Here is a 24,157-nt window from a genome sequence, read left to right on the forward strand (position 1 = left end):
GATATTTTGACATGAAATTCTTGGTAACATTGACTTCGGTATTGTAGAGACTAATTAGCCTTTTACCCAAAGGAATTAGAGCTCGGGAAACAGATTTAACCTCTTATCTTTTAAATCCTATTAATTTTATATTTCCAATTCCAGTATTAGTCAACTAATTATAGTAGTAATATTTTCTAAACGTTAAAAGTCCTCAATGATGGATCCTGTATCCCTTCCTGGTGCAGACTTTGATTCGGATCACTCACTCCTGATGTCCAAACTGAAGCTAAGACTGAGACGACTCCCTAAGACGACATGAATCTCTAGATTCCGGATAGAGCTACTTCATGACCCCGTAAAAAAAGGTGCCTATACCACCAGCCTATCCTAAAAATTCCGAGCTATCCTAAAGAAACTCACTTCCCTCACTACCATCGAAGAGATTGATCAACTGACTGAGCATGCAACTTCCGTCGTTTTGAAACAGTAAATGATGTCCTCGGGAGGAAAACAAAAGACAAAAAGCCGTGGATTACTGAAGAAGTAATCCAACTATGTAACCAAAAGGGTCCCTGCAACAACAAAGCTAATCCATGCAGCAGAGACATCTGTGAATATCTCAAAAATCGAACGGGAAGTCCGAAAGGCCTTGCGCAACCATGCTACCGAGAAATGCAAGAAATATGAAACCCAGTTTATGAATGTAAACAGTCAAAAGCTCTTCAAAAAAGTTTGCTAATTGTCTGGCAGGAAAGATCCCATCTCCACAGCAATTCTGGAAAAACAAAACAATGTTATCAACAGCTCAAAAATGAAGCTTGAACGATGGAAGGAATATTTTGAAGTTAAAATAAACCCGCAGATCATTGTCGATTCCAACATTCTCAACTCCTTCCCCATTAATGATCGATAACCTCCACCACCACTCTTAATATCATAAACTGAGGCAGCGATAAGATCCCTGAAATGAGGAAGGCTCTAGGACCAGGCGGTATCACTCCTGACCTAATTAAACATTGACTCAGAGAGTGTCATCGAATTGTGCCACAAAGTTGTGTCAGCCGCCTGGTCAACGGTCCACGTCCCAAAGCTATAGTGTAAGGCATCAGTGGTCCCAATCCACAAAAAAGTTCAAGAAGAGAGTGTGAAAACTGCCGCCCGATCAATCTGACCAGTCATCCAACCATAATACAGACCAAGATTCTCCTACGCAGAATCCAAGCATTTACAACCTCCGTTCAGGGTGAATACCCGGCTGGCTTCCGACCTGGACGATAGACCATTGACCAAATCTTCACTGTTCGTCAGCTCATGGAACGCTTTGTTGAGTCCAACAGAAATCTGTATTATCTCTTTATTGACTTTCGGCAAGCCTTCGATTTAATCTAGAGGAAAGGTCTGTGGCACATCCTAAGAGATAACGGTGTTCATTGCGATTATATGCAGCAAATCCAGAAGCCGGATTCTCACCACTGACGGGCTTTCTGATGAATTCCCAACTTCCTTGGGGGTTTTGCAAGGGTTTATTCTGTTGCCTTACTTATTCAACCTGTTTCTTCACGCCATACTGTCACTTATACCAGATGAACATGGAACCAAAATAGGTGGAGTCCTGGTCAACAAGATTGCCTATGCTAACGATATTGATCAACTTTCTACAACGGCCACTGATCTCTAAAGACAAGCATACCTCAATAAAGCCACAAAACCCTTCGGCATGCAAATTAACGTCAAAATACGAAAGTTCTGATCACATCACTCCAAAAACAAGTAGCGTCTTTCTCCATAATGATTGATAGCCAGCCAGTTGAAACGGTCGACCAATTTGACTACCTGGGGAGTCTCCTAACAGCAGAAAATTGTCTTACCTCTGACATCAAACGCCACCTAGCTCTTGCTAGCTCCAATTTTAAAAGACTCAAAAATATCGGGAAATGTCGAAACCTGTTGAACTAACTGAAGTTCAACTTTTCAACAGCATAATTGTGCCAGTTACTATATATGGGTGTCAGACCTTGACCCTGAAGATCGAAAATGGGTGCAAACTACTTACATTCTAGATGAGAGGTCTCCGCTGCATCGCAAGAATTATCTACACTGAACACATGATCAATGAGGAGGTGCGAAGACGGCTGAAGTCCTTTGACACAATTCTAAATAAAATCAAACGACAACAAATGCGATGGCTCGGGCATGTCAAGAGAATGAACCACGACCATCAACCAAAAATCTCCTTTGAAGGAACCATAGATGGACTCAACTGCGAAAAAGACCTCACAAAAAGTGGATTGAAAAGTTTGATCAAAAGCGCATCGTAGAGTTGACTCAAACTGTACACGATAGAACAACATACCGAGCCCTAGTTCATGCCCTGTCAAAAGGAATGGCCCCAAAACATCCCATGAGGATGGAAGGGACTTAAGTAAGTAGTATGTAATAAATCTAAGATATTATTTAAGTATTAAATAAAATTTGTAACATTATTTAATGTCAAGCATTAGCAGATATGTATATAGTAAATAGATTGATATTATGAGATCAAACTAAGATCATGAAAAAGGAAAGTTTTATTCTTGAAACCAAAAAACTCCTATGAAACTTTTTTTCGGGGTTACACCAAGATATTTCAAAACGAAATTCTTGGCAAGATTAACTTGGTCAATTGGATATTAACTAGTTCTTCTTTGCAGAAATCGGAGCTCAGGCACCTTTTTTCGGACCTTCAGATATTAGGTATCCTCGTTGCGTGCTTTTGCCACGATTTAGATCACCGGGGAACAAATAATGCATTCCAAGCAAAGTAAGCACGTTTTATTTTATATGCACAGTAAAGCTATATATACAGTAATGTACGTTTCTATTTTCTCCATTGAATAGTTTTCGGACCCATCGTGTGTCGTGCTCCTCCTTCGCGCGTGCGCAATGACAAATTTTATCGATGGCTGGTCATAAATACAGTATGAATGTAAGAAACGTTTGTTTTTTTTGGTGTTTTCTAAGCATGACTCAGTTAGTAAGCTCACAACTAAACTTAACGAAGAAAATAATAGAAATAACAATGTAATAATCTGTAAACAGTTACATAATTTAACTTTCAATAATTAAACAAAAATAACTTTCTTTAAAAAACATTCAATTTTAATCTGATCTGATTGAATGACAAGTAATGAATTGCGCTATTAGGAAATTAATAAATAATCCAACGCTAGTTCCTCCCATGTCCACACCCCTTTATGATGCTTTGCTGTGTCCTATTTTTTTTTCAAACAAACGTGCATTACTGTTAATATACCTTTGCCGTGTTTCCATACGATGACTGTATTATTAATAGATTTCAAATTGGAATTAAATTCAATGAGAAAATCTAAAACAAGTAAAAAAAAAAAAATAGAAAATTTGTATTGAATGAGAGTTTTTCTAAAGACTAGGAACTAAATAAAAGAGAATCAAATATTTCGACTAATTCTTTCAATTTTTTTTTCGTTATACAGGTTACGTGTTTACTGTCAATAAAAAGGTTTCATCCCTATTTTGAACTGTTTTACTTCCTTCCGTTTTCTCTAAGACAAAAACAAACTACTTCTTCATAGTTATGCGGAGAGCAAGAGTTCCTAGTGTATTTTTTTCCACAAATTTAAATATCAAGAGAAAATCTCACTTGATAAATTTTAATATCGGTCGATGCAGCATGCTACGACGTAGCTATCCATTTTTGAAGTTTAATTTATTGTCCCTATTAGCCTCTAGTTGGATAATGCCATAGTTGGGTAGTGCTGATGGTGTGGTAAATGAGTTTCACAAATATGGTGGCTCTCAGGTTAGAAATAAGCTATGGAAGATCATAAATATGATTTTCGAAAAAGGGGAACAGCCTAGCAGTTTTAGGAAAGCCCTAATTAACCCACTGTACAAGAAAAGTGATGAGAGTAGGTCTGGTAATTATTCAGACAATAGCCTGGTCTCTGTAGGTAGCAAATTCCTTAGTAATATGATAGTTTTTCGACTGATAGATGCTGTAGACAAAGTTATAAGATACCTCATTTATATGGATCATGTTGATGGACTTCGTCTTAAGGAGCACAGGAAAGACAATGGGAGAATACGGAATAAAAAGGGGAGGAAAATTTTCCTGGATTTAGATTTTGCTGATGGCTTAAGCATCCTAGATGAAAGTGTGAGCAAAATGAATGAACTTTTAGAGGCTTTGTGAGCTCAGAATGGTAGAACAGGGTTGAGTTCAATGTTTAGTAGACTAACTCGCTTTGGGTAGGAATAAGTGAAAATGAGAATTTGACGCTGTATGACGAAGAGATTGATCAGGAGGAAAGCTTCACTTACCTTGGTTGTCTTATACCCAAGTTCAGTGTGCTAGATTAGGTTTTAAAATTAATGTTGAGAAGACTATTTCGCTAGGGCTAGGAATAAGTGAAGATGAAAAGGTAACATTGGGTAACGAATAGGATGATCAGAGGGATATTTTCACTTACCTTGTTAGTATTATTGGTAAAGACGGGGGCAACAGTGAAGATATTAAAAATAGAAAAGCCAAGGCTCGTGGTGTTTTTTTTTCACAGTTGAATAAAAGTTTGGATGAATAGGAAAGTAATTCTGCAAACCAAAATTAGAATATTTTAAGCTATTGTGGTGACAGTGGTCGAAAATGGTTCAAAAGCATGTGCACTCTGAAAAACGGATGAAAAGTCGCTTGCTTTTTGCCAGAGAAATTCCCTACGGATTGTTCTGGATACCCGGCTAACTGACCGTGCTTCAAACAGCAGGTTATACGAAAAATGTGGTTTTAATCCCTCTTTCCAGGGCTAAAATTAGAAAAAAGTTGCGATAACTAGGGTACGTTCTGCAGTTTAACTATGATAGATTGCCGAAGATTTTCCTTTTCGGCCAAAAATCTAGGGCAAAACAGAAAGCAGATCGCCCGTTTATAGGGTAAAAGGATGTCGTAAGAAATATTCAAGGGAAATGGAAACTTCCTGGGAGGATGTAAAGAGAGATGCTTTGAATAGATTAGGATGGAGGATGAGCTTGCTTAGCTTTTTTGGCCTCCGGTGGCTTGGTGCTGCGGTGAATTGTTAGTATTAGTTTAGTAAATTCCCGCCATAATTTTGTCAATAAGTTTTTTGGAGGTAATTATTATTTTAATAAAAAGGGTCGAACATTTCTATTGCACATCATCTTATTTTCAAAAGGCCTACTGATGATATTTTTTTTTCTGGGTTACTTTATCAAATTTGGTCGAAGATCTTTGTCAATAAATATCTTCCAGAAAAATAAATGAAACGTACAAGAACCAAAAATAAACTCTTAGGGAAACTCGTTAGCTCAAATTCACCTTTTTGGGTAGTCTATTTAAAAATTAAGACACATAAATCAGATTTCACTGTTCCTCATTCTGGACGATCTGATAATTTTTTTCTAATCCTGAGCGAAAAAAGATGTCTTTTTGTGGGATGGATATAAAATACAAAAAAAAGAGATTGTACTTCACGCCAAAACTTTCAAATCACTCTGAAGGAAGGAGGTGCTGACCTGAAAGGAGCGGGCCTAAGCTGAGGTGTTGGTCTTTGATGAAAGAGTAAAAAAAGTAAAAAAAAATCTTTTTTTTGTGAGCACGGTAATCCATAGTAATTAAAAATGGTTGTGATGAAATCAAATTTTATAAAATGATATAATACCAATTTTATATCGATGTGATTAATAATAAGTTATAATATATAATATAGTATCACTATATAACATCGACTAATGGATAAATTGAAAAATATTAAAAAATAGTGATAAAATATGGCATAATACAATAATATAATATAATGATATATCATAAAAAGCATACACGAAGCATTTTCATTAAAAGTTGAGCTTTGCTGCAAAGAGTGAGTGCCCTTTCTGTGTTTCGAAGCGCCCATGTCTCATTAAAAGTTGAGCTTTGCTGCAAAGAGTGAGTGCCCTTTCTGTGTTTCGAAGCGCCCATGTCTCATTAAAAGTTGAGCTTTGCTGCAAAGAGTGAGTGCCCTTTCTGTGTTTCGAAGCGCCCATGTCTCATTAAAAGTTGAGCTTTGCTGCAAAGAGTGAGTGCCCTTTCTGTGTTTCGAAGCGCCCATGTCTCATTAAAAGTTGAGCTTTGCTGCAAAGAGTGAGTGCCTTTTCTGTGTTTCGAAGCGCCCATGTCTATTTAAGAGTTGAGCTTTGCTGCAAAGAGTGAGTGCCCTTTCTGTGTTTCGAAGCGCCCATGTCTCATTAAAAGTTGAGCTTTGCTGCAAAGAGTGAGTGCCCTTTCTGTGTTTCGAAGCGCCCATGTCTCATTAAAAGTTGAGCTTTGCTGCAAAGAGTGAGTGCCCTTTCTGTGTTTCGAAGCGCCCATGTCTCATTAAAAGTTGAGCTTTGCTGCAAAGAGTGAGTGCCCTTTCTGTGTTTCGAAGCGCCCATGTCTATTTAAGAGTTGAGCTTTGCTGCAAAGAGTGAGTGCCCTTTCTGTGTTTCGAAGCGCCCATGTCTATTTAAAAGTTGAGCTTTGCTGCAAAGAGTGAGTGCCCTTTCTGTGTTTCGAAGCGCCCATGTCTCATTAAAAGTTGAGCTTTGCTGCAAAGAGTGAGTGCCCTTTCTGTGTTTCGAAGCGCCCATGTCTCATTAAAAGTTGAGCTTTGCTGCAAAGAGTGAGTGCCCTTTCTGTGTTTCGAAGTGCCCATGTCTCATTAAAAGTTGAGCTTTGCTGCAAAGAGTGAGTGCCTTTTCTGTGTTTCGAAGCGCCCATGTCTATTTAAGAGTTGAGCTTTGCTGCAAAGAGTGAGTGCCCTTTCTGTGTTTCGAAGCGCCCATGTCTATTTAAAAGTTGAGCTTTGCTGCAAAGAGTGAGTGCCCTTTCTGTGTTTCGAAGTGCCCATGTCTCATTAAAAGTTGAGCTTTGCTGCAAAGAGTGAGTGCCCTTTCTGTGTTTCGAAGCGCCCATGTCTCATTAAAAGTTGAGCTTTGCTGCAAAGAGTGAGTGCCCTTTCTGTGTTTCGAAGCGCCCATGTCTCATAGCCATACTTGACCAGTGTCATCGCTGTAGCTTCCGATATTATAAAATTTTGTTTGCAAACTTAGCTTCCACCTCTCCCAAACTTTTTTCAACTGCAAAAATAACAAATGGACCTTGGCTATTCTGCTTTTTATATCTTCACTGCTTCCACCATCTTTACTAGTGATTTTACCGAGGTAAGATAAGCTATCCACTTGTGACCTATCTTGTGACCAAAAATACCCTCTTCAACTTCACTTACTCCCAATCTAAGCAACAAAGTCTTCTCAACATTAATTTTCAAGCCTATTCTTACACCTTGAGCTCCCAAAACCTCCTGAAACCATTTTTCATCTCGGACACTCAAATCTTTAGCATAATCTATGTCTAGGAGTGTTTTACTCTCCAGCTTGATTCCATGCTCTCCCATAGTATTTGCCGTGCTCCTTAGAAATCCATCGAAATGGTCCATGTAAATGGTGATAACTCTTCAAAACTCCTTGAAAAACGATTCGAAACTTCAAAACTCCTTCAAAACACCCTAAACCCCAAAATGCTATTGTGCATAGCACTAATCACTCTAATGTATCTGGTATACCATACAAGGGTAGGACCTTTGCTAAACCTTTTCTATCAGCTGAATTAGGCAATTGCTCATAATCAATAAACTGAGGACTATGTGGGTTTAATGACTCAGGTACTTCTCAGTAAGTAATTAAAGAGTAAAAATTTGGTTGACACAAATTCTCCCCTTCATAAAACCCTTTTCTTAAACTTAAATCTATAGTATCTCTGAGTTTAAAAAGTATCATCTTACTAAGTAATTTGTTTCCTACAGGCATCATGTTAATATCACTATAATCACCACCATCACCTTTATTACCTTTCTTATGGAGGGATTTTATTAAAGGTTTCCTAAAATCGCTAGGTACTATCCCTATTTACAACAAGAGCTAAGAGCTCATATGGCACTTGTGAAGAGGCAAGAAGAGCTAAGAGCCAAGAGCTCATTTGGTATGAGCCCTAATAAAATTATAAGAATCAATAGATTGATTTAAAAGGAAAATCAGAGGCTTAATGCCGGTCAGGATTTAAAAGAGCTCTGAGTCACGATGTCCTTCTAAATATCAAAATTCATTAAGACCCGATCACCCACTCGTAAGTTACAAATACCTAATTTTTTCTAATTTTTCTTCTCCCTTTAGCCCCCCAGATGGTCGAATCTGAGAAAACGACTTTATCAAGTCGATTCGTGCAGCTCCCTGACACATCTACCAATTTTCATCGTCCTAGCACGTCCAGAAGCACTAAACTCGCCAAATCACTGAACCCTCCCCCCAACTCCCCCAAAGAGAGCGAATCCAGTACAGTTACGTCAATCACGTATCAAGGATATTTGCTTATTCTATCCACCAAGCTTCATCCCGATTCCTCCACTCCAACTGTTTTCCAAGATTTCCCCCTCCAGCTCCCCCAATGTCAAAATATCTTGTCGGGATTTGAAAAAAGAGCTCTGAGACATGAATTTCTTCTGAATATCATATTTCATTAAGATCCGATCACCTCTTCATATGATAAAAATACCCCAATTTTCACGTTTTCCAAGAATTCCGGTTTCCCCTTCCAACTCCCCCCAAAGTCACAGGATCTGGTCGGAATTTAAAATTAGAGCCTTAAAGCACAAGGTCCTTCTAAATATCAAATTTCATAAAGATCTGGTCACCCTTTCGTAAGTTATAAATACTTCAATTTTCAAAATTACCCCCCCCCCAACTCCACCAAAGAGAGCAGATCCGGTCTGATTATGTCAGTCACGTATCTTAGACAGGTTTTTATTCTTCCCATCCAGTTTCATCCTGATCTCTCCGCTTTAAGTTTTTTCTAAGATTTCTGGTCCCCCAGCTGCCCCCCCAGACGCTGGATCCGGTTGAGATTTAAAATGAGAGATCTGAGTTACGAGATCCTTCTAAATATGAAGTTTCATGAAGATCCGATCATTCCTTCTTAAGTCAAAAATACGTCATTTTTTTCTGATTTTTCAGAATTAACCCCCCCCCCCCAATAGATCGGATCCGTTCCAATTATGTAAATCACGTATCTAAGCCTTCTGATTATTTTTCCCACCCAGTTTCATCCCGATCCCTCCTATCTAAGCGTTTTCCCTGATTTTAGGTTCCCCCACCCCAAACTCCTCGCAATGTCACCAGATCTGGTCGGGATTTAAAATAAGAGCTTTGAGACACGATATCCTTCTAAATATCAAATTTCATTGAGATCCGATCACCCCTTCGTAAGTTAAAAATACCCCATTTTTTCTAATTTTTAAGAATTACCCCCCCCCCCCCAACTAACTCAAAGAGAGCAGATCCGTTCCAGTTATGTCAATCATGTATCTAGGACTTGTGATTATTTTTCCCATCAAGTGTCATCCCGGTCCCTCCACTCTAAGTGTTTTCCAAGATTTTAGGTTTCCCCTCCCAGCTCCCCCCCCCCCAATGTCACCAGATCCGGTTGGGATTTAAAATAAGTGCTCTGAGACACGATGTCCTTCCAAACATCAAATTTCATTAAGATCTGATCGACCGTTCGTAAGTTAAAAATACTTCAATTTTCCAATTTTTTCCGAATTAACGAGCCCCCCCCCTCTCCCCAGATCTTTAAATCGGGAAAAAGACTATTTCTAATTTAATCTGGTTCGGTCCCTGATACGCCTGCTAAATTTCATCGTCCTAGCTAACCTGGATGTGCCTAAAGTAGCAAAACCGGGAGCGACAGACCGACAAACAGACAGACCGACGGACCGACAGAATTTGCGATTGCTATATGGCACTTGGTTAATACCAAGTGCCATAAAAATTGGATTCCTAATCTTCAGTCGTTATCTGTAACTTCAAAACCACCATATTTAAGAAATCTACTTACCACTAGAGCACCTGGAGCCTTGTTATTTTTTAATGCTATTGCACTGTCTCTAATTTCGCAACATAGACCCCCAGATCCAGGGGATAAAGATTGTCAGTTATGACCCGGAGGCATACAAGGTTTTTATGGAGGGTTTGGTCATATAAACTTTTGAGGAGGCTCATTTGACTGGGAATTGAATGTTCTAGTTCTCTTTTTAAGAGTGTAAAGTGACTAGCTTGGAAGGCGACTAGCCCCCTCCCCACAACCTCTTTTCCGTAAATGTATCCGATCAAAATTTTTATATAGCAATTTTGTTCAAAATAGTCCATATATCATTTAATAGCGCCCCGAGGGGTTGATTTAGCCACCAAAACCCGAGGGCCACGCACGTAAGTTATGACCCGGGGCCTGTAATGCTTTCATGTAAGGTGACCCTATAAACTTTGTAAGAGGCTCATTAAAAATTAAAAGCTCTTAAAAATTAAAAGCTCTTGTTCTTTTTTTAGTGAGTCAAAATTGATCAAGGGGCAACCTGATCACTACCTTTTCCAGAATGTATCCGATCCTTTAATTGGAGAGATTTATTTTGTTTATAATTGTTGAAAGACAAAATAACTATACTTCTGCGACATAACCCCCCCTAGCCCCAGGACTTGAATAACTTAAGGTTCTTAAGTTATTCAAGTAGTTTAATGATAATATATTAGGTTTTTATGAAAGCTGTTGTATAAATTTTAGAAAGGGCTCATATGATTGGAAATTGAAAAGTTCTGTTTTTTTAATTTGTTAAGATTGATTCTTTATTTAAAGACAAATTTTTTGTCTGGCACAGTCTTGGAAAGAACTAATAAAATTGAACTGAATGTTTGATCTATAATGACATTAATTGCTCAAAGCTCATTGTTTCAAGATTTTATTTCACTGTAGTTTTCGTTTTCAATGTTGTAGTAGATACCAAGGAGAATATTTGTAATACAATCTGTTTTCAGTAAAGCGCCAATGACGCAGTAGGCTTTGGACTTTTACAGTTAGGTAAGGGGGCAGTAGCCAGTCTCTTGTTTGTAGTGAAAACTATATGTGTGTTGAATAGTCTTGGAAAGAACAATTCGCATATTCAAACCGAGTATTACTCATTTTAAGACTTATTAAGTCATTCATATTATTACCCCTGGTACGATTATTTACTATAGTCTTCTTGGGTTTGGTTTGTACTTTAATAGTAATTTCTGGTCGTTTTGAGTTTAAATTAATACAGGAATCAGTTTCTACTGGTCTTAAGTTTAATACGGCCTTTACTTTTCTATGTAAAAATTTCTTTTTTGAAAGTTTTATTTTAATTATTCTAACTAAGAGCTAACCGTACCCGATAGTAAGCACGCAAGCTAATTTTGAAAATGAGATCTACAGACATTTCCCACAGCAACTTTCAAACAGTTCGTGGTAACGAACTGTAGTAAGGAGCGATCCGGCTCAATAGTAACCAAAACTCTAAAAAATTGAATTTTGATATCAATAGCTACAATCAAAAGAATCGCATTTTAATGCTGATTTTAAATATATAAGTTTCATCAAGTTTAGTCTTACCCATCAAAAGTTACGAGCCTGAGAAAATTTGCCTTATTTAGGAAAATAGGGGGAAACACCCCTAAAAGTCGTAGGATCTTAACGAAAATGACACCATCAGATTTACCGTCTCAGAGAACCCTACTGTAGAAGTTTCAAGCTCCTATCTACAAAAATGTGGAATTTTGTATTTTTTGCCAGAAGACAAATCACGGGTGCGTGTTTATTTGTTGTTTTTTTTTTGTTTTTTTTTTCCCAGGGGTCATCGTATCGACCAAGTGGTCCTAGAATGTCACAAGAGGGCTCATTCTAACGGAAATGAAAAGTTCTAGTGCCCTTTTTAAGTGACCAAAAAAATTGGAGGGCATCTAGGCCCCCTCCCACGCTCATTTTTTTCCTAAAGTCAACGTATCAAAATTTTGAGATATTCATTTTGTTCAACATAGTCAAAAACCATAAAAACTATGTCTTTGGGATGACTTACTCCCCCACAGTCCCTGGGGGAGGGGCTACAAGTTACAAAATTTGACCAGTGCTTACATATAGTAATGGTTATTGGGAAGTGTGTAGGCGTTTTCAGTAGGATTTTTTGGTTGGGGGGAGGGGTTGAGAATAGGGGGATAGGCTGGGGAAGCTTTCCATCGAGGAATTTGTCATGGTAGAAGAAAATTCCCATGAAGGGAGCGCAGGATTTACTAGCATTATTAAAAAAAAAAAACAATGAAAAAAGAAATATGAAAAAAAATTTTTCAGCTGGAAGTAAAGAGCAGCATTAAAACTTAAAACGAACAGAAATTATTACCCATATGAGGAGCTTACCTCCTCCTAATACCCCGATCTTTACGCTAAAGTATTTTTAGTAATTTCAACTATTTATTTTACGGCTTTGGTGATTCAGGGGTTATTCCTAATGAATTGGGACAAAATCTAAGCTTTAGTGTAAAGAGCGAGGTACTGACGAGGGAGTGAACCCCCTCATATATGTAATAAAAACATGAGAATACAAAACTTCTTTACGTAAGCTAATTTTTAAGTTACGTATATCTTTTACTAAAAAAAAGATTCGTAAAAAATTAAAAGTTCTAGTTGCCTTTATCTTAATTAACCAAAAAATCGGAGGGCAACTAGGCTTCCCCCCCCGCTCTTTTTTCTCAAAATCATTCAATCAAAATTATGAGAAAGTCATTTAGCCAAAAAAAAAAATAATAAATATGCAAATTTCGTTTTAATTATTCCTCTGCGGAGAGCCAAAATCAAAACATGCATTGATTGAAAAACGTTCAGAAATTAAATAAAAAAAAACAAGTTTTTTTTAACTGAAAGTAAGGAGCAAAATTAAAACTTAAAACGAAAAGAAATTACTTCGTATATGAAAGGGGCTGCTTCCTCACCAACATCCCGCTCTTTACGCTAAAGTTTTTTACTGTTTTAAAAAGAAGAGTTGAAAGAAAGAGTCAAACTTTAGCGTCAAGAGCGGGATGTTGGTGAGGAAGCAGCCCCTTTCATATACGAAGTAATTTCTGTTCGTTTTAAGTTTTAATTTTGCTCCTTACTTTCAGTTAAAAAAAACTTGTTTTTTTTTTTTTATTTAATTCAAAAGAGACGCATGTGCTGCATCATCATGTATATGAAGATACAGTTTTGTCAAAAACTACATTTCCTTTTAGTGTTATCTTTTTTTTTACAAGACACTAGTTGTGGTGTTTTTTTTTGTTTTTTTTTTTTCAAATATACCCTCTCTCAACATTTCATTACTATTGGTTTGGTACAATAATTCATTGAAAAAATAAAAAAGGAGACACGTAAGTGTTCTCATGGTAAAAAGCAAGTTTTCTTGTGGTTCGATATGGAGTGTGTAATTCTCCTATAAGAAGTCTTTGACCATGGTGTTTCTAGTAAAATAGCTCTTATTTCGGTCCGACACTATTTTTGAGGGGTTTCAGGCTATTTTGATTATTTTATAAATTTATTAGCAAGATAAGCTTTTAATAATTAGTTTAGCCAAAATGGCAGTTACCATTTTCAAATCAAATTCAAACGGTAATTTTTCCTTGCTTGCGTGTTTCAAACTTCCAATTACTACGAGCCATGGTTCACCCTTACTACGTTTCAGTAATGGCTGCAACGATAAGTAATGGCAACGATTCAGTAATGGCACCCCATGGCCAACTTTACCCCATGGCCAACATGGCTGCAACGATAACACCCCATGGCCAACATGGCTGCAACGATAACACCCCAGGGCCAACTTTCAAAGAATTACAAAACTGAAATGGGATGAAGCTATAAAAAAATAAGATAGATACTTAGGGTCAAATTATCAAAATCACCATATACTGACTTACGATATGAGTGGCATGTTGCCATGTGCGGTGTAAATTTCCCAATATATTTTAGAGAGAGCTGGTGGACAATATGATATACTCACAACAGTAAAAGACAGAGAATATAAAAGGATATCCTTCCTCAACAGAACTGAAACAAACGGTCAAAGAACCTTCCCACTTCATTGAAAAAAATTGAAAGACTTCAAAAGGTCCAAAATAATATTGCCTTTCAAAAAAACTGGTCCACTAAATTGTTTAGTAAACATAAATATTCTTTGGCAAATACTTCTTGACACATATACTAATGCTATAATATGCTATACTATATACTTATTGACATATTGTTCTTCTTCTTCTTATTTGATTTGGAGATAATCAGACGCTAATATATAATCTCCAAGTGATTCAAGGCTTTTTGGCATCTGAGATCTAACCGCATGGCCGGCAGAGATTTATCCACTGTGCCATCACAGGTTTTAGCTATCTAGTTTTCTGAAAGACTGTTTCCAGTCATCTTAAAAGCATTTCAAATTTAGATATTTCTTCTTTTTCTTACTTTGGGTTATTGTCATGGCATTCTCATAACACAATTTAAAGTGAATAGGACTGTAGAAAACAAGTTGTTTAAGCCGTATATAATCTATCAACAACTTTTACAACACTTTTGCTCAGATGAGATATTCTCACTTGTAAATAAAGTTCACTTGTAGATAAATTTACAAAGTTAGTTTTAAGCTTAATAATAAAACTTCGTATTCAGCTTCTTAATGAAGCTTATAACTAAGCTTAGTAACAAGGCTAATATTTCTAACATTGTTTACGTTTAAGGACTTATCAATATGGAGACTATCCACTCAAATTAATCCTTGACAGAAATCTCTAGCATAATTTAGTTAGTAAGAATCAGATTTATTCCGATTCTTTTAGGCTAGGTATCAAATCTCCGATGATAAGAAAAAGAAAAGTAGGAGAGTTTAATGTTAAAAAAAATGAGATGATGAAATTGCACATAAGAAGAGGGACACTGACTCAAATTTACCCTCTCGGTGAACAGTGCAATTGTAGCATTCTCTCAAAAAAAAAATATTATTTGGAGATCTAGTAAGTATTGTCTTAAATTGATCAATTAAATATTAATTTTAATTTAATTTAATTTAATTTAAATTTTGATTTAAATTAATTTAAATTTAAATTAATCAAAAAAGCTTAATTAAATTAATTAATTAAATTAAATAAGTCTGTCCAACGGTACTGTAATCTCTAATACGATTTCTGAAGCCTGTTTAGAGCTGCAGAGAAGAGGTTGATTAGATTTGAAAATATTTGCTTGCAAAGAATGCTTGTGCTTTGCTAGCCTGATAGAATACCCAACACCAGGATGGGTTTAGAATACCCCGAACTTGCTGCATTATAAAAAGCTGCAATTAAATATAAAAAAGCTTTTTCAACTGAAAGTAAGGAGCAGCATTAAAACTTAAAACAAATAGAAATTGAATACCCATAGAATACCTATGCTACAGAACAGCACCACTTCAACCATGTAGTTATGATATTAAATAGTGAGGTAAGAAAACAATATAACCCCAACCTTGCTGCAGAGAAGAGGTTGATTAGATTTGAAAATATTTGCTTGCAAAGAATGCTTGTGCTTTGCTGGCCTGATAGAATATCCAACACCAGGATTAGACCAAGATTAGAATACCAACACCAGGATGGGTTTAGAATACCCCAAACTTGCTGCATTATAAAAAGCTTCAATTAAATATAAAAAAGATTTTTTCAACTGAAAGTAAGGAGCAGCATTAAAACTTAAAACAAACAGAAATTGAATACCCATAGAATACCTATGCTACAGAACAGCACCACTTCAGCCATGTAGTTATGATATTAAATAGTGAGGTAAGAAAACAATATAACCCCAACCTTGCTGCAGAGAAGAGGTTAATTAGATTTGAAAATATTTTCTTGCAAAGAATACTTGTGATTTGCTGGCCTGATAGAATATCCAACACCAGGATTAGACCAAGATTAGAATACCAACACCAGGATGGTTTTAGAATACTCCGAACTTCCTGCATTATAAAAAGCTTCAATTAAATATAAAAAAGCTTTTTCAACTGAAAGTAAGGAGCAGCATTAAAACTTAAAACAAACAGAAATTGAATACCCATAGAATACCTATGCTACAGAACAGCACCACTTCAACCATGTAGTTATGATATTAAATAGTGAGGTAAGAAAACAATATATAACCCCAACCTTGCTGCAGAGAAGAGGTTAATTAGATTTGAAAATATTTGCTTGCAAAGAATACTTGTGATTTGCTGGCCTGATAGAATACCCAACACCATTATTAGACTTTACACCAAGCAGCCTCAAATAGCTGATGAAGTTAGATTAAAAAGTAGCAATACTGGTGGCACATGACTCGAATAAGGCAATGACAACTTCCCTATGACGTTTGGTGCTGGACTACTCTGGGTCGTCATAGTAGGGTAGACAATAAATCACCATTGGTCGTTCCCTTAAAGTTGAGATAAGAAATACGATCATCCCTTAATGATTTATGGTCTCTGGATCAGAGTCGTCCGATGTGAAAATCATTGCTGCCCTATAGGCCACTAAGCTTCTAAATGTCTATGTCTGAGCCTCGGTGAACTCAAATGGAGTGTAGAATATGTTTAAGAAAGCCCACTTTCTTAGACTAAAAGCATTAATTTATGTTTTCATATCCTTTTCCAGAACTGGTTCTGCTCTTGCCCTGTTATATGGTACAAAGAACACTATGGAACAGCATCATTTCAACCATGCAGTTATGATATTAAATAGTGAGGTAAGAAAACAATATAAAACATATATAAACAGTATACAATCAATATATAATATAATATAAATTTATTTATTTATTTACATATTGTGATATTGTAAATAAATTTGTATATAGTTTTATATACAATATAAACAACATATAAACAATATAAAACATTACTAGTCCTCTGGTGGCACAATCGATTGATCTTTCCCTTAAGATACATGTTCCAGGATTTGATCCCAGCTGCTGCACGACTTACGTTAAGGCCCACATTATAAAATAAGACAAGAAAAACCCAAGAAATGAATCTTGGAACTGTTCAAATGCCCCCTCCCTGTTATATGTCGGCCTCTTATGGTGCTTTGCTCCAGCCCCAGTTTCCAAGCCCCTTTCTCCTAATAATCAGGTCTGAGAATGTGATTCCTCCCCTTAATCCCAAATATATTGTATCCCTTTGTCTTTTATCCTAGAGGTTACTCAACTTTTTTGCTTTCATTAGAAGACATATTTTTAGGAGAAATAATTGAGCTACGAGCCATACTTTAAGAGTACAGTCGACAATCATAGTGACCGATTCGCACAAACCTGGTATTTAGGAGATATAAAGGATTAGGATTTAGGGGACTAGTGCAAAGTCCCGTAAAACACGACTCCACCGTTAATTTGTTTTGTTTTCTCTGAGAGGCCCTTTGAACAAGTCCCAGTTACTACTTTAATGAAGCAAAAAAAAAACCCAGCTGGTAAGCAGGCTGTATCCGAAAACAATTTTAAGTATACATTTAAATTTAAGGAAAGTTCTATCTACTGAAAGTAAGGAAAGACATGAAAAGGAAAATATATTATTCCGTACATGAAGGGGATGTCCCCTCCTTCAGAACTCGCTCTTCAAGCTAAAGTTCTTTAGTACTTAAAACACACTTCATGTTCCAGTTAAACAACCGTTGTGTTTTCATTCTTAAGGAATTGGGACAAAAACTCCATATTGATGAGGGAGTAGTCGCTGTCATATGCGAGACAAATTTTGTTCGTTTTAAGTTTTAATGTTGTTCCTTACTTTCAGTTGAAAAAACTTTTCAACTGAAATTTAATTTCTATTTAATGAAAATGTGAAATTTAGTTTTCTATTTAATTTCTGATCGTTTTTTTTAATGCAGGAAAATCCACCTCTCTCCTCCATGGAAAAGCCTCGCCCATAAAGATTTACCGAAAGAAAGCACCTCCAGTATTAAATCCTCCTCCCCCGGATATTTCTATTCTCGTTTAAATTTCCCCGGAAAAATTTCCATGGACATTATCGCCTGTAAAGTTCTCCCTATCCTTTTTTCGTAAAAAAAAAAAAATGTCTTCTTATTCAATTACTGATCGTTCTTCAGTTCATGGCAGAAATCCTCTTTTCGTAAACAAAACTTCCCCCAAAATTTCCCTCTACCAAAGGAAAGTTTCTCCCACAAAAAATTCACTCGTGGAGAATTTCGTCCTAGGCATTCCCTCATGGGGAATTTTTCCTGTAGAAAATTCCTCCCCACGGAAAAACCCCTCAGGCAATTCCAACTAAGCTGAGAATTTCTCCTGGACCATTCCTCTTGAACATCTCAATGTGTAAAAGTGTTTCGTATAGTAGAAAGTAAGACAAATAAAAAGAATCTTGTACAGGGCTTCTGGCAAATCTTTGGTCGTAAACTTTCCACTTAAAGATACACCCTCAGAATATTCCTTCCGCAAGGAAACTCTCCCTTTCAAAAGCAGAAAATTTTCACCCCCTCCAAAAAAATGTCTGTATACATTCCAATAATAAATACTATATGTAAACAATCGGCAAATTCCATAGCTTACGGCCTTTTCCCCAGAGACCGGGGGGTCACTTCATCTCCAAAGACATGGTTATTGGAACTTAAGACTGTCTTGAACAAAATGACTGTCGTAAAATTTTAATCGGATGAGTCTGGGGAAAGGAGGCATCAGAGGGGGGCTTGTTGTCCTCCAATCTTTTTGGTCAATTCAAAACAACACAAGAACTTCTAATTTTCGTTCGAATGGGCCTCTCCTGGTTCACCACTGGGAAAAAACAACATAAACTAAAAAGTAAACTCATATCCATGATCTTTTCTCCTAGCAACAATACAAAGTTCCCCATTTGTACGGATGAGAACATGAACTCTACGCTAAGAATATCTGATTCACTGAATCTGCTGGTGAACCTTTTATATTTTTTGATATTTTTGATATTTTTGGAGTGTTTTCCCCCTGTTTCAAAAATCTCAAAATTTTCTCAGGCTCGTAGCTTTTGATGGGTAACATTAAACTTAATGAATTTTATATATTCAGGATCAGGATAAAAGCCACTTATTTCGATGTATCAAATTGATCAAACTTCTGTTTACAGTGTTTCAGTTACTATTGGCCTTTTCCTTACTTAAAGTGTTGTTCTCACAAACCGTTTGATTGTATTCAGATTGCCCATAATAGAACAGGCTGGATGTTAGATGATAAGTTCAAATACTTAGCCAAATTTTGGACGAGTTTTTTTTTCAAGTTCGCAATAGTTCTTTAACAAAAATATTTTCTTAAAATTATTATCTTATCTATCTTTTTCTTTTGTTTTCTTGCCATTAGTTGTATAAAGTTCATTATTATTTTTTGACATGAAACTCCTGAAAGTTGTATTTCATTAATTTGTATTAATTTCTCATTGGCCATTTTGTGCTTGATAGATTTCTATTTTGATTAATTTTCAACATTTTTCTTACTGTCTTCATTTTTTCGGTTCCGTTTTCTTTTACTTTGACATATGACATGAGTTCGGCTCCCATAGAGCTCGTGATATTTTTTTTTTTTTAGAATAAATATTGCCCTGTCTTATCTTTAACTTAGAAACATCAAATGAATATATCCTGACTTCTACTTATAAACAATGAATATAGAATGTTATTAGTTACAAGATACTTAAAATTCAATAGTTCGTAGGAAATCTTAAATGGGTTCGGCTTTAAGTACTTTTCAAAACTTAAAGAACAGGTAAAAAGGTAAAAAAAAAGTAAAGGATTCTGCACTAGACCCTGAAAGTCCAAATGGGAGGTGCTGGTCTCAGCAATCAAGAGCCTCCGGCTAAGGAAGCTGCACTCATAAAACTATTCTAAATATACAATTATAATCAGATTGGCTACAATAAAAGAGGTTCGATGAAAACTATGTGAAAACTATGGAAAGAGGTTCGAATAAAACTATTCTAAATATACAATTATATTCAGACTGGCAACAATAAAATAGGTTCGATGTCATTACAGAATAATCAGAAGCACCAATATTTTTATATTTATGAGCAAATTTACTGTCTTTGGCCAAGTTTTGTTTTGAGTGTTCTGAACCATTAAAACCATTACGTTTTGAGCGTGCCAATATTTTTTCCGGCACTTTCTTTGCTCCCCTAAGCTCCTTATAGTTCAAGCCAGCTCCTTAGCTCCTTATAGTTACAATATTTTGTAATTTTTACTTAGAAATAATGGACAGCGCATTCTATGAACCATAATATAAAAATAGATGAATAGATGAATAAATATTTATCAAACAACTCGTGGTTACGAACTGTAAGTAAGGAGCGATATGGCTGAATAGTAACCGAAACTCTCTAAAGAACAGAGTCTTAATAACAATAGATACATCAAAAGAGTAAAGTTTTGATGCTTATTCAAAACATGTAAAATTCATCAAATTTAGTGTTACCCATCAAAAGATATGAGCCTGGGAAAATTTGCCCAATTTTTGAAAAAGTAGGAAAACCCCCAGAATCGTCAAGTTATCTTAATGAAAAAAACGCCATCAGATTCAGTATTCCAGAGAAACCTACTGTAGGGGTTTCCAACTCCTATGAAATGTGGAATTTGGTATTTTGAAAAATCCCGGATGCGTTTGTTACGTTGTATTTGTTTGTTTTCTTTTTTTTCCCAAGGGTGATCATATTGAACCAGTGATCGTAGAAGATTGTTAAAGGGTTGATTTTATCGGAAATCAAAATCTCTAGTGCCTTTTTAAACGACCAGAAATATTATAGGACAGCTAGCCCCCTCCCACGCTCATTTTTCCTCAAAGTTGCCAGATCAAAATTTTGAGGTAGTCACTTTTTTCAGCATAGTCGAAAAATTTAATAATTATATCTTTGAGAATGCTGAAAGTTAGGAGCAACATTAAAACTTAAACCGAACAGAAACTATAACTTAAACGAACAGAAATTATTACGAATATGAGGGGAGTTGCCTCTCCTCGATACCTCACTCCTTACGCTAAATTTTTTTTTAAAATTTTAAAAGAGCTTATTATTCTAATTAAACAGCCTTTGTGATTCAGGAGTCATTCGCAAATAACTGGAACAAAAAATCAAATTAAGGTATTGAGGAGAGGCAACCCCTCATATACTTAATAATTGTTTGTTTTAAGCTTTAACGTTGCTCCTTACTTTCAGTTCAAAAAAACTTTTTTTTTATCTAATTACAAAAAAGACACAGGGCCATGGCAGCACAGAAAATACTACGCTTAACGCTCAAAAGAACAATTCAACAATTTATGCAATGGAAAATGGAAAAAGAGTTTTTCTATTTTACTTAACTTACATATAACAATATTTGAAGCATCTACCCCCTTCCTTTCCCTATAAAATTTTCTTTATTAGTCATTTCCAATTTAGTATATGGTGGAATTAAAAAAAAATCACAAATTAAAATAAATTATCAATTTAAACTGAAGCAAACACAAAATACCTCAAATGAGAGTGATGCTGGGAGCCTCTAAAACTTCCTAAAAGCTAAAGTTTCGTATAGGCTACTGATCAAATGCTTAAAAACATGTTCAAAACTTTAAACAAGTTTGCAAGTTTCTTAAAATAATTGTATATGACTTTAGAACTACGTTTTTTGTCAATATTATCCTTACAAATTTCGTTCCATTCAAAACAATAAGAAAATTGTACCTTAATAGTTCTTTTAAAACCTCAATTGATATTTTACCAAGTATTTTTAGTTTACTGAAGCAATATTTTGTATTCACAAATTAACAAAGGATTTGGTAATTCATCTTCTACAAAACTCAAAGGAATGGATTTAAAAGAAAGCATTGATAAACATTCATTGCATGTTAGATAGGAGGAACTGAATTGATTGTTTTGAATATGCTGATAAATGAAAAGAAGAATTACAGGAACCATTATTAATATCTGTACTTATCTGTTATAGCAACAACACTCAAGAAATGAAGTTATGTTAATCCTAACGGAAAATACCAAAACATGATGAAAATATAATACTTTAGAATCAAATTTTGGGCTATATATTTGCACATTAGGGGTGGGGTAAAGTATAGCTTAACATGATGAAAATATAATACTTTAGAAACAAGTATAGCAAGGTATGGCATAGCAAAGTATAGCATAACATGATGAAAATATAATACTTTAGACACAAATTTTGGGCTATATATTTGGACATTAGGGGTGGGGGTAAAGTATAGCGGGTCTGCATGCAAAATGTGTTAGCTACAATCATTCACCCTATTATGAAGTAAGAATTGTTTTCCAACTTCACGCTGTCCAAATACTTTACCCCACTCATTCCTCTTAATTTGCAAATATATAGCCCAAATTATACAAGTCCGATGTATTCTGTCACTCACCACTTGTTTTCCACTGAGCGTAGGCTAATTGGCTCTCAATACAGACAGATGGAACCAGTTTGTACTCGAGTTTTACACAGTATAATTCTTTAGTGTTGTCGCTATAATAGACAAAACCATAATATTTTGTTTCTCAGTGTTTCAATGAAAATTTGATTGTTAAATAAAAGTTTTGTTTTCAAGAAATGGTGAAGGAACTTAACTCTTCAGTCCTCCTATGGGGAGGAGGGCTTTTTTGACAAATCTTAAGGGGAAATCTCCTTCATAGAAGTTTTAGGGAGGTAAAGGGTATGTATGCGTAAGTGCCATTAGGAGATATCCTTAGAGGGGTTGGGAGCAAGTTCTGCCAGGAGCTTCTTTTTCCGTGTATGGAAGGGCTTGTCCACTCCTAAACGCCTCGCTCTTTACGCTAAATTTTGACTCTTTTTCACTACTCTGCTTTTTATAACAATAAAAAACTTAAGCGTAAAGAGCGAGGCGTTGAGGAGGGGAAAACTCCTTTCATATACGGAATAATTTTTATTCCTTTTTAGTTTTAATGTTGCTCCTTACTTGTAGTTAAAAAAAACTTTGTTTTTTTTTTGTTTAATTTCCGAACATTTTTGAATCAATGCATGCTTTGATTTTGGCTCACCGCACATGAATGATTAAAACGAATTTTGTATATAATTTTTTTTTGGCTAAATAGCCTTCTCATAGTTTTCACCAAGATTTCTATAGGATTTTTTCTCACTTACCTGCGTTGAAGTAAGATGGGGCATTGGGGGAGGGGACCTATCCGTGTCTGCATTAAGAACAGACTTGAAGGATTTTCATATCCATGCCTAGCTCTTTTGGCCTAAAAACGGGTCGTACCAAACGTCAGTGTTCAGTTGGCTTTCACTCACACTTAAAATCAAACTTACAGCAGACATAAGTCCCAGAAAAGAATCTCGTTCTAGTGTCTAGAACCGGATATCTTGGATATCGGAGTTCCCCGGTCAAGAATTTTTTTTTTTTTTTTTTTCATCTTGTTGGCAAGCAACTTTGCAACGTTTTCTGTCAAACAACGTTGACGTGCTATCCATGTACCCATGTTTAGCCATAAATAGATTAACCAAGTTTAGCAATGTTAGCCGTAAATATTTAGGTAGACCTCGTGTGAATGCCGCTTAAGATATGCTAGATATTCGTATCAAAATAAAGTAGAAGGATAAAGAATGTATTTATTCAACCATTACTGTTTCTAAACGTCGAAAATGGGTACAATTGAAACAAAAATATACTAAAAGCGGGTACAACTTTATTATCAGATAGTAAAAAAAATATTCAACATAAAATTACATTAAAAGTCCCTACATTCGAAAGCCTTTATTAACGGAAAAAGAACAACAACAAAAACCAAACTAAACGAACCCTGTAAAAAAAAAATTAAACAAGCAAGACAAACAATAAAAATAAGAACGAAAGGAAAACTCCTTTTGAGTTTTAGAAAACTATTGCATAGGGCAAGATGTTTGCTATATGTACACTTACATCCGTATTATTTTCTGAAAAATTATTTTATTTTGTTTAATTGCCCTTTGGTCCTTTGCCATAATGAACTTTGTTGAAATACATACATATATATATATATATATATATATATATATATATATATATATATATATATATATATATATATATATATGCGTATTTTCATTTGTAAATAGAAGTGCAGCCTCGTCTAAGAAATTGTTTGTTGAAAATATTTCCTTGTCAAAAAAGGGCTGCTTTTGATAATTCTTGTTTTCTTTCAGGGACATAATATATTTTCAAATTTGGAACCTGAAGATTACTCAACTATTATGACAACACTCAAGCATGCAATACTAGCTACTGATCTATGCATATACTTCCAGTAAGCTTCCTTGCATATTT

The 24,157-nt window shown here is 35.6% G+C and overlaps 1 protein-coding gene across 1 annotated transcript in view; it reads left to right on the top strand.

The window, feature by feature from the left end:
- The window catches only part of LOC136035178 (dual 3',5'-cyclic-AMP and -GMP phosphodiesterase 11A-like), a 263,712-nt gene that overhangs the window by 212,579 nt on the left and 26,976 nt on the right, over positions 1-24,157 (top strand). The window contains exons 14-16 of the mRNA XM_065716750.1: positions 2,673-2,782; positions 16,531-16,621; positions 24,037-24,137. Of these exons, the coding sequence (XP_065572822.1) occupies positions 2,673-2,782; positions 16,531-16,621; positions 24,037-24,137 (302 nt within the window). The remainder of the gene's footprint in view (positions 1-2,672; positions 2,783-16,530; positions 16,622-24,036; positions 24,138-24,157) is intronic.

This window comes from Artemia franciscana, chromosome 14 (assembly GCF_032884065.1).
Source record: "Artemia franciscana chromosome 14, ASM3288406v1, whole genome shotgun sequence".
NCBI lineage: Eukaryota > Metazoa > Arthropoda > Branchiopoda > Anostraca > Artemiidae > Artemia > Artemia franciscana.